Genomic DNA, 11,741 nt, shown 5'->3' with positions numbered 1-11,741 from the left:
TCTCTCTCTCTCTCTCTCTCTCTCTCTCTCTCTCTCTCTCTCTCTCTCTCTTTCTCTCTCTCTCTGGTTTTGGCTGAGCCTTGATAGTATCAACGGGGTTGCAGCATAATAACGGGATTTATCTCTTTAGCTGCTTGGTCTCTTTGAATAGCTAATGGGATTTCTGGCAGTCGACCTGCTCTTTCTCAGGTATCCCCACTGTTATTTGGGGAGAGGGGAGGGGAGATGGGGGCGCTCCTTGACCCACACCCTGAGCGGGCATGTAGGTATAAATAGTCTATTGTCCTTGTCCCCCTCTATTGACCCCCTGTTTACGTGTCGTAACTGCCCGATGACCATGGCGTATACATTCACCCCATCAACCCCTCCCCACACACACACTTTTTTTCTACCATGGGTCTGATATGGGGGAAAAGAGAGAATACATGGGCCAATAGAGTTCTTGTTGTGTGGTGTGTCCTTTTTATTAGATAGGATATAAGATTCTCAATTGTCGGCATGGGTGGTTTGCTTGTGCTCTGGTGTGGTTTTTGCTTCTTCTGTCCTATCCAACATCGGTTGTCCTTATCTCTCTTCCTCTCTAGTAAGACCTCTTATCCTCGGCCTTCATGAGACCTATTTGTGTTGCAAGTGCCATGAAACCTTTGCAAGAGCTCTCAGTGAACAACAAGTACCATGAGACTCACATAACTAAAAAGGTTAACTGTCAATGACCAGCTTCCTTTACATTTCTGTTTTGTTGAACTTCAACAGATACGCCACGTGGGACGGACATGGTGGAGGAATCGGAGCTGGCGGAGATGTACGGCCCGTCCAAACCTCCCAAACTGGCCGTGTACCCCTTCCCGCCGTACGCCAAGACCAGGCGAGAGCCCACTGTGGTGCTGGACGAGGACGGGTACGTGGTGGCGGGGAACCTCCCTGGATACGGCGAGCTCCCAGGGCTCGGCCTACACAACAACGCCAAACCTTCGCCAACCTCTCGCGAGCGGCAGCCCAGCAAGCCTGCAAAAGCGTTGGACGGAGGAGCCGTCCCGAAACCAACTTTGGAGTACTACAAAGAGGGATTAGAGAGAGGCATCCAGGAGTTTCTCGGCCAAAACAGCGCGTTGAATGATATTTCTCCTGCTGCAGTTTTCCCGCCGACGGTCGTGTCTTTTGGTGACAAGCGGCTCTCGAGTGCCAACGATGGTGTGAAAAGGGCTGAGTCAATTTTGTCCTCAATCTGTGGAGGTAAACAACGAAGTCACAAACAAGACTGTGGGGTGAAACGGCCGTGTCAGAAGCAGGCACAGCTGAAACAGAAAGCAAAGAAACAGCAGCAAAAGGGCCAAGTGTCCACGATGTCCCGTGAGAAATCTGTGGCCTTGTTCGGTAAACCGGAAGGCGACGCCATGTTGGACGCTGGTCAGGGCTTCGTATTGGTGCTTGATAAAAGCTTGGACGTGTTGTTTGTGTCTGAGAACGTCTACTTGCATCTTGGCCATCACCAGGTACGGCTTTGTAATGTTGTCTGGAGTAGGGAAGGAGGTGTGGGGGTGTTGGTGAGGGTTAGTGGTACGAAGTGGACCAACATTTCGTCTATTTCTGGAGGTTTGGGATGTTCAAAGAAATACAGTGCGGTGCTTGGGACACTTGCCCCGTAACCTGGGTGTCCCGGGGTCGATTCCAGATAGCGAGATTCCTTAGAATTTCAAAGGCTGTCAACATTGGATCAGTACTGTGGCAGGTTGTCGTTAAAACGTAAGGACTTCCTCCTTTAGAATCTATTTGTGTTGAAATATGCGGTAAACGTTACCCCCAAAACAAGCTGTCTGTGTCTCCCAATCCCTTTTGTTTCTTTTCTTCCCTTAATTACAGTTATATTGAAAGCTGGGGTATCTCACTCAGTCTCACTGTTGCATAATATGGATGTTAATTGGTACTGCAGGTAAAGCTCCCCCAAACGAAGCACCGAGCTCTCTGTACTTTTTGTGCCGCTTTAACACTGTAGTATGTAGAAGACTCAAACACAGAAGCCGCTTCTATAGGACGTGTAAATTCTCTCTCTCTCTCTCTCTCTCTCTCTCTCTCTCTCTCTCTCTCTCTCTCTCTCTCTCTCTCTCTCTCTCTCTCTCTCTCTCCCCCCCTCTCTCCTCTCTTTGGTTTTGCCCTCTCCTACCCTTTCTCTGTCTGTCTGTCTGTCAATCTGTCTGTCAATCTGTCAATTGTCTGTCTGTCTGTCTGTCTGCCTGTCTGTCTGCCTGTCTGTCTGTCTGTCTGTCTGTCTGTCTGTCTGTCTGTCTGTCTGTCTGTCTGTCTGTCTGTCTGTCTGTCTGTCTGTCTGTCTGCCCGCCTGTTTGCCAGCTGGGATGTATCTCTCTCTGCCCGGGTTGGTCCTAATCTGAATTTTGTCGATTGGGACCTAAAAAACCTAAATGTCATGAGAAAAAGAAAGAGGGAGGGGAAGGGACACACACACGTGCGTGCACACACACACACACACACACACACACACACACACACACACACACACACACACACACACACACACACACACACACACACACACACACGCAGACAGAGAGAGAGTGAGTGAGTGAGAGTGAGTGAGTGAGTGAGTGAGTGAGAGTGAGTGAGTGAGTGAGAGAGAGAGAGAGAGAGAGAGAGAGAGAGAGAGAGAGAGAGAGAGAGAGAGAGAGAGAGAGAGAGAGAGAGAGAGAGAGAGAGAGAGATCTGTATTTCATCATGTAATTGACACTTAAGTGTTTTTCAGTATTCCCACACCTACTTTTACTGCCGGTTTGTGAAAAAAACAGACAACCAAACAAAACCCGATAGTTTAATTTATTTGTAGGCCTGTAATTTTGACAGTTCTTGCAGCTGTGCCTGCTAATTATGTCATAAAAAGTTGTATAACCATGATGCTTTTTATTACACACGGGAGATGCTAATTTGATTTTTTTTCTCCTATATTTCGGGTTTCCTTCCCATCAATACAGGAGCTGGCAAGTGGATAAAAACTATTTTTGTTTTATCAATGCAGAAGCTGTTGGAAATTGGTTTTATTTATTTAAAAAAGTTTTGTTCCCGTTTTGGCAGGTGAACTTACTGGGAAGGAGTATCGAGGATTTGATTCACCCTAAAGATTTGGCAGCTCTGCGCTGGCATTTGAGAGACGAGCAGTTCAAGAAAGGTCAGTTTTTGTAGATGTTGAAATTCCCCAATTATAACTTCTATTGTTGTTCTGAGGCCATACTGTGCAAGAAAGGTCAGCTTCTGTTGATGTTTAAAATTTCTCAGGTTGAGTTTTTGTTTGTTGTTGTTTTTTTGGGTTATAGTGTGCTTGTCTGTTCCTTTTGTTCCAAAGTGTTTGATAACCTAACTTTTTGATGTGATATATGTACTCCGTTTGCCTCTTTCTTCAAGTTACCTTTACCTTTGTCTGGTTTCTACAACACCAACCCCACCCCGAATAAGAAACGAAAGGAATGTATATTTAACAAATACTGGAAGGGCGTACTAGGAACCAACAGTAAACAAAGAGTAGAGGTGAAGTACAAGTAAAACTAACATTTTTCCAAAAGTCGAACGTAGAAATATGAAATACACGGACAGTGATACATGTACCAAGACAGCGGCATCATCAGCAGCAACGGCATTAAAAACAACAGCAACAGCACAAAAAACAACAGCAACAGTAGAAGCAGCAGCACCAGCTGCAGCAATAGCTACAGCAAAACCACAGAAACCCCAAATACGTCACTGCGGAGGAAATACGTTTTTGTACTTTCGTTATATCTAGCCTTGATTTCCTTATGAACCTGGAATTGTTGGCCTCTCACGCCTCCGTCGCGTATGTTTGGAGTATGCCACTTGTTCCTACTTCTTTATCACCCCCCCTCTGTTGTTTCTGTCTGTCTGTGCTGGTTGGTGGAGGGCGCCACTGGTAGGTCCTACTTCTTCCCCCCCCCTCTGTTGTTTCTGTCTGTCTGTCTTACCTTTTCCCATCACTAAATGACCCTTCTTGTGTCGAAGTGCTTATCCTTACCCAAACAAGTGGGTGGTTGGCGGGTGCTCTGGTGTGGTTTGCTTCTTCTCTCCTATGAAAAATCTAACTTCCTTATCTCCCCTTCTCCTTTTTTATATTTGTTACTCTCTTGCAACACCTCTTATCTTCTGGTGCTCATATGACCTTATGCAGTAGTGAGCGCCGTAAAACCTCTACTAAAACTAAACTAAACTTACCCAAACAAAACAGACTCGAACAAACGACCCCTTCTCGGATGTTTTGACTTTTGCTACAATCCGGGTATTGTCTCAGGCTTTCCTGGTTCAAGTATGTTAAGTGGTAGTACAAGTGGTGCGGCGTGCAGAGTGGGGTGACAGCATTATATTGCTTCATATTTATTGTAGTTGTTATTTTTCTGTCTGTTAAATGCTTTACACGTCATAGTAGACAAATACTAAAACGGGTTTGGGAAGCTTGTCAGACATCTCACCAATTTACAATGTTTCGAGGTGAACGTCCTGTTTTCAGATGAGTCCATAATGACCTCAACGCTACGTGTAAAATTTATGTCGACTTTTTGAATCATGTTTGTTTCCCATATTCTTCTTCCAATTCGCAAAGCCTCTCATCTACATATGTTTTACAAGAAATACATGTTTATCGTGCTTCTGCAATAAATAGAATCAGTTGCGTGATTGAATAACTTAATTAATTAATAGTGTTGATGGGGCGTTAATACCGTTTCACAGTCTTTTAAGGGCAACAACGAAGATCTAAGCCATAACATCCCAGATGCTGGTGTTCTGTAGTGACAATAAGCATTTCCTGGAATGCCGCAGTAGGCCGACCATTGCTTGATAGTTCTATTGGTTACTACAAGATTTGATCTCTGGTGTCTTTGATGCATACGTTAAGCTCTTTGCTGTTGTACACAAAGACGCGTTCTCTCTAATTTTAGCCCTCCCTCATCCCCCCTTCCCCAGTCAATAGGTCAAGAAAAATTATCCGCAAGCATAGAAAGCAAATTAGGTGGTTTCTACTTTATAAAGAAAGAAAAAATAAACCAGCAACTCCAAATAACAAACTACGCACAAATAGCCAAGAAACGATAGTTTTGGTATTCTGCTCTCCCCAAAACGCCCCTCCCACTTTATGCCAAGTTAACTAAGACTTTGTAAGACTACAGATGAAAACAACGAGAAAACAACAAACTTAAAAGATTAAAATAAGGAACTCCAAAACAAACAAGTTACTGGAAAATCCAATAAAAACGATCATTAAACTTCAAGCACATGCCTTGGAACGAGATGTTTAACTTTTCCTCACCCTGTTTGCCGTTTCCCCCCCATACAACCTTGTTAAAAAAAAGTATTAGATTGCTTCGTATTCCCCACACTCCTCTCTGTTTTGTCTATCTGTCACTCAGTGTTTTCCAACAACAGCGCTGTCCTACATGCTTACTGAGGCTTGTTTATAAATGATTATACATCTTTTTTGCCCCCCGCGTATACGATTTAAATTGTTTGGAAGTTACACGATTTCACTTCCACTCCGGGTTGACTGGTACAGCGTCCGAACAGAAGGATGGAAATGTATATTATATTATGTACTAAAAAAAATTCCTACCCTGGAATCGAACTCATGTGTGACGGCAAATAGAATAATTAGAGTTTGACAACTACCCTTCTATTCTCTGACAGGAATGTTACAGCTGTTCTTATCTAAATCTGAATTAACCCCAAAATGAGACTGTATTTAAGGATATGTTGTTTTTTTTAAAATTCGGGAAAAGGAGAGTTCTTTTCAGTTGCTACGGTTGTATTGTTAGGGAAATGGGTAAAAAGACATCGGAAGTATGGTGGGTGGATGTTGGCGATATGGCAGCTAAGAATGCGGAATAAGAAAGTTCTTGTGTCAATCTGTGCCGCTGCCATTTCAAGCTGGGTTCACACGTTCTGTGTGACGAGCATTGAAAAAAAGAAAAACAAATAAAACAAGAAAAAATACCCAACAACCCCGCCCCCCACAAAAACAAAACAAACGCTCCAAGCAACAAAAACTACGACTGACTGCAGAGCGGAAACTGTAACGCCCAGGCTTTAGTGGCAAGAGGACGCTCGATCTTGGTCCACTTTCTGTTTCATGGCATTCAGACCTCCGGTCTCTGCTTTGGCCTATATACAATTGCCCCAGCACACGCGTGGAGACAGGGTGCCAAAACAAGTTTTTTTCAGAATTCTTTCCTTGATGTTTCTTTAATTTTGTCACTACATTGGCGCCACTGTATTTATTTCTTTTTGTTCATTTGAGTAACTTAGAAGACAAGGCTTGTGATGTGTTTCTTTACAAAAAGTACGGAATAGTTTATTATCTTCCAGTTTTGGCAAATCCTGCCTTCTCGATCTTTAACAAGAGGTCTTTAAAAAAAATTTTAATCCCTTTTTTTTGGACACCTTTTGTAGTTTTTGGGAGTCGTGAAGAGCTCATAAATTTGCCTCTAATAAAAATAACAAAGTTGGCAGCAGAACCCGATTTGTCCCTTTCGTATACTCATTTTTTGATTTCAAACGCTTTCTCAATTACCACGCCGCGAAAGAGACACTTTTAACAGGTCTTGTATTGTTTTGCTGATATTATTTTTGTCCTAAAAAGTGTTCAGGGCTTCATTCGCGCTGGCTTGGGAAAATTACCTCATTGTAACTTTTTGTAAAACTCTTAATGTTTTTCTTTTTCCGTTAGGCCATTTTGATGTTGATAGAAGGGACGAGAGACATAGTTACACGTTGTCTCAGAAATGTAATTTGTATTCTGGAGAACCGAACAATCTGAATGGCTGACGATGCGCTCTATCAAATGGATGCGTCATGACGTTGTCGAATCAGACGCTCGTCCATTTTTGGGCAGATAGGGTTGTTGGTTTCGTCTTAAACCTTGTTTATTTGTCTTGCTTTTGGTTTTAAAAAATGCCCTTGTAACTTTAATAGAAATCGATATATTTTCGATTGAAGAAAATGGGGTTGGGTGTCGCTAGTTTCAGAGGTTAAAATAACGAGAAGACTGCCAAAGTTCGGTGGCTTCCAAAGCTTAAATATACGTGGAATCTGCAACTTTACATTTTTTTTGTGTTCCTTTCATTAACGTTTTTCAGAAAAAAAATCCACACAGAAATATATTCTTAAATGGACACAAAAAGTATTGAGCCGAAAACAAGTCTGTATAAGTAACTAAATAAATAAATAAATAAAATAAAAATCGATAACAATTATCTAACGGGCAAAAAATGCAGATTTCTTCCACTTCATTTTTTGCGAGCATCTAATTTCTCCACGATGTCACATGTGTGTGTGTCCCAGTTAAAGCAGCCATTGCATGCACGTTTCTGTGCAATGTCTCCTTCGCCTGTAGTAACCGTTAGACTGTTTGGCGTTGCACACGTGAGATGCGATTTTCTTTCTTACCTAGGGAAGTCTTTTTTATCGAATATCTCAGGCTTTCTGGAGAATGGTCAACTCAGGTTGGCACTGGCAGGCTTGGTGGAAGTTGCACGGCTCGAAGAAGATCCACATTGTGTCGATGAGGACTTAAGACATAATTTTCTGTCATTTTAATAGCAGTCTCTTAAAAGCCACACTAACAAATGGTATCGTGGGTGGTTGGCGGGTGCTCTGGTGTGGTTTGCTCTTTCTTTCCCCTCAAATGTCTTTCGTCCTTATTTCTCCTTTTTTCTTTGTATGTTACACCCCAGTAGTAAATCAAACCGTCGACACATATTATGGCCAAGTTGTGTTGCAAGTACCGTAAGACGTTTTCTAAAACTAAAAATAACCACAAATGATATCAAGAATGTGGACGATCTTGGTTCAGATCCTTCAAACGACATTTTTGAAATATTTAATGATCTTTACTGATCTAATGGGTTGTGAGTGTAGTAAGACACCGAACAAGTCAACTCACCTGACAAGTGTTTATGTTGTCATGGTAATGCTCTTCGGCTTGCCCGTCATAGGAATGGGTTTGAAAGTTGATTCCCGTTCGGACATTATCCCATCTTTCTGTCGGAGGTAACCCCTCTCCAACCCATGTGGGCCTCATTGACTCACAGGTTGAAGCAGTCATCTTCTTTATTGATATAAAACCGTGTCGATGGAGCTGTAAAACGTGCACAGTCAGCCTACGTGCTGGCCGGAACCTGTCAGTTTGAGAAACGTCTTTTACCTAAGGTCCCTGGAGACTGCTGTCTGATTCTGTCATGATTGTTGCCCGAAAAAAAGGAAGTAGTTGAAAGCTGGGCTCGCGACTCGAGATCTCATTTCCTTGCTGTTACTTGGCTTTTAATGTAGGTGTCTGGTCGTCTGATCCATTTCCAGAGCCTCTTTTTTTGTATTTTTTTTTTCTTTACAAATTGCGTCTTCATGCTTTTGAATGGTGCGTTTTGTCTCCTTGTTTGTCTAGACGCCTGTCTTTCTGCTACATTGTGATTCTGTCCTTTTGGCTTTGTGTGTCTTTTTTTACCCAGCCCTCTTTATCCATCTTCCCATTCTTTTGCACCACCCCCTTTTTAGCCCTTATATTCCATATTATGCTCCTCCTCATGGGCGGCTTGCGGGTGCTCTGGTGTTGTTTGCTCCTTCTTTCCTATCCTACACACATTGTCCCTATCCTTTCCGAAGACGCCCTCCTGTAAGGAGGCATTTATTGGTACATGTGCCTGTATAAACAGTGGAAAGGAGGGGGTGGGTGGGTTAAGGCTGCAGTTAAAGGCAGTTAATGAATCAAAATATTGACTACTCTTTCTTTCCCTTCTCCCTACCAGCCCACCTCCCCCCTTCTGTCTGTCTTTTTGTCTGTCGATCTTGCTCTCTCTCTCTGTGTGTCTCTCTGTGTGTCTCTCTGTGTGTCTCTCTGTGTGTCTCTCTGTGTCCCTCAGTGTGTCTCTCTATGTGTCTCTCTGTGTGTCTCTCTGTCTGTCTGCCTGTCTGTCTGTCTGTCTGTCTGTCTGTCTGTCTGTCTGTCTGTCTGTCTGTCTGTCTGTCTGTCTGTCTGTCTGTCTGTCTGTTTTTCTCTCTCTCCTTTCCTCCCCCCCCTCTCCCTCCCTCCCTCCCTCTCCCCCTCCTTACTGAGAATCCAATTGCCGCAAGAGTCCTTTAGGCCACAAGGTATTAATATCTCTGTTTAAAAGGTCGGTGGAAGAGATGCACATTAAGAGGCTCGGAGGATTAGTGGCGATGTGCCGTCAACTCTAATGGGTTTTTTCTCTCAGGAGGATTGCGAAGTCTGGGAAGATTGGAAGTCTTTGAATACGCTTAAGTTCATCAGGGATCAGGCTAAATATGTGTAGTACCACAACTCTTTTTAAATAGTTTTTTTTTTGTTCACCAAGAAAAATGGCTTTAAAGCTATCTTTAAAATCGGCTTAGGATTATGAAATAATCTTTAAAAGTTCTGAAGTCTTAGCAATCCAGGTTAAAATTCCGCCATAAAAGTTTATAACAAAATATACGACATTAAGAACATAATTGTATACGCAAAAATGTAATATCGTTTTAACGATTTCAGGTTTTCCACTGCTTTCTTCCGGTTTGCATATCCACACCGCTACCTCCCCTCCCCTTTTTCTGTCTCATGACAGTCTAATGAATGGACTGGGTTCTGTGCAAGGGCTGGTTGTATGGAATGCATTTTCCACTTGTAATTTCTCGTGAAATTGCCGAGTCGAGGCATAATTCCAGCCTCAGTGTTTTGGTCTTTTTTTTCGTCTTACCCAAATTCTATTTCCGGGCCTAAAAACATTCCGGAAATGAATTTGAAGGGATATCATGGGGGTATTTTTACTTGGAGATGTGGATGATGTCATGGTGAATTCAGAGATATAACATGTATGTAGTGACAGAGAAGTATGGTTTGAGTCCTTGTTTTTGCATACTTTAGTCTCTCTAATTTCTCTCGGAGTTATTGTTTTTCAGCAAACCCCATTGACAAGCGTCTGAGGTGTAATGGTAATGATCTCCTTTCACACAGAAGGCTTGAGTTCAATTACCGAGCAGGGAAGATATTTTAGGGGTGAAATCCCACTTCGCACGAGGAAGAGGGTTGAGACCGCCCGCTTCTTAAATTACATACATTGTTTGGCTGTTTTATTTTAGGAGGGGAAGCGGGTGGTTGCAGGGTGCCATTGGTAGGTCATACGTCTTTATAACCCCTCTTTTGTTATGTCTGTTTGATTTACTCCCCCCCCCCCCTGCCCTAGATATCCGTTAATGTGCCGATGTATTTATTTTTACTGAAATGAAACAATTAAGAAAAACAAAACAAGAAGAACAGGGGGGGGGGAGGGGGAGGGGTTGCAACATACATTCAGACAACTCGTCACTGCCTCAGAAGGCACCGTTTTGTAAAATGCTTACACCTGTTACCACAATGGAGATAACATGGGTGTTCTTTACACTGGTTACCCTCTCTAAAGCATTATATTAGTTTCTTTTGATGATTTCCGAAACTCCCTGCCTTGTTCCCTCATAGATGGACATTGATTTGTCGATCTCCATTCTCCCCCCACACCTCCCCCGAGCGGGTGCTCTGGTATGGTGTGCTTTTTCTTTCCTATAAAAAAAAACTATCGTCCTCATCTCTCTCTCTCTGCCTTCTTTTTTGTGTTTGTTACTCTCATGTAACACTACTTTTCATCTTCGGTACTTATAAGACCTAATTGTGTAGCAAATGCCAGAAAACACTTACTAAAATTAAGCATTACCCCGACATAAGATATCAGTCGTCGTATTTCTTCGCTAAAATAGACGAAATAACGAACTTTGACATCTTCTCCCTAGGTGAGGCCGATAGAGTCCCGAGTTGGATGCTCAGACGCATGTTTTATCTCGGGATGAACTTCAGTTTCCAAAGACCCGGATGTCGCTCCAAGGAGTCGGGATACACAGTGAGTGTGCAATTTGTCTTTCGTCGAAAGTAATATTTATTCTGTCTTGGATGGGTCATAGTCTCCCCATTTCTCTCTTTTAATGTTGTTTCTTCTTACATGTTCATCCTTTTGCCTCCATCCCCTGCCACCACACCTTCTTTCTGTGTGCTTTTTCGTCAGTTTGATAATGTAAAACCTTCCTTTGATCTGTTTTCCTTTGCAATATTAATCTTTGCTTTAATCTCCCTGTCAGTGCAAATGTTCAATTAAATTCCCGTTTTTATTTTATCCCTTGGGCCTATCCTGTTTTAAAAGACCCTGCAATGCTGTTCGGTTATTCGAGAGGTGGGACCACTGATCCAACGTTAATCTTTCTGATATGATCTGGCCTAATGGACAGAGGCCCTGGAAACTGCTCGTTCATGACGACGGCAAGAATGGCCCTATTGGGATTCGAACCAGGGCAGCCCTGTAGCAGTCTAACATGATATAAAATTGACTATCGGTATCGGTGCAGTCTATTCAGACTTTTCTGTCGGGCGTTTGGATTATCGGTGTTCTCGTAAAAAAGCTGAGGTGTGCTCTATAAAACAACTGTTGTTGTCTCTCTAAAGGTAATCGTCATGCCTAGACGTGGGAAGACGAGTCTCTTACCATTTACACGATATTTTACTCGGCTGTATTTATTTTGCTGTATAGTCACACACGTTTTAAAATGTGTTTTGACGTATGTTGAAATGTTTCAAAGACTTTATGGGGGTATAGGGTCAGATTTGTTTTCTTGAGAGCTTAATTTTATTGTACCAATTCAGACAATCTTCTTCCCTGTTACCC

The 11,741-nt window shown here is 42.7% G+C and overlaps 1 protein-coding gene across 1 annotated transcript; it reads left to right on the top strand.

The window, feature by feature from the left end:
* Window positions 1–729: 729 nt before the first annotated feature.
* LOC101857475 lies at window positions 730–11,735 on the top strand. Its single transcript, XM_005094758.3, has 3 exons — window positions 730–1,493; window positions 3,082–3,175; window positions 10,819–11,735. The coding sequence occupies exons 1-3, from the start codon at window positions 774–776 to the stop codon at window positions 10,956–10,958; spliced, it is 954 nt and encodes a 317-aa protein (XP_005094815.1). The 5' UTR covers window positions 730–773; the 3' UTR covers window positions 10,959–11,735.
* Window positions 11,736–11,741: the final 6 nt, after the last annotated feature.

This window comes from Aplysia californica, unplaced genomic scaffold (genome assembly GCF_000002075.1).
Source record: "Aplysia californica isolate F4 #8 unplaced genomic scaffold, AplCal3.0 scaffold00089, whole genome shotgun sequence".
NCBI lineage: Eukaryota > Metazoa > Mollusca > Gastropoda > Aplysiida > Aplysiidae > Aplysia > Aplysia californica.
The sequence above is the reverse complement of the archived record's forward strand: the minus strand, read 5'-3'. Positions and strand labels throughout refer to the sequence as shown.

Coding starts and splice junctions, on each gene's coding strand:
- LOC101857475 (XM_005094758.3), top strand. CDS start 774: ATGGTGGAGGAATCGGAGCTGGCGGAGATGTACGGCCCGTCCAAACCT. Junction 1,494..3,081: donor TGCATCTTGGCCATCACCAG/GTACGGCTTTGT, acceptor CCGTTTTGGCAG/GTGAACTTACTGGGAAGGAG. Junction 3,176..10,818: donor AGACGAGCAGTTCAAGAAAG/GTCAGTTTTTGT, acceptor TCTTCTCCCTAG/GTGAGGCCGATAGAGTCCCG.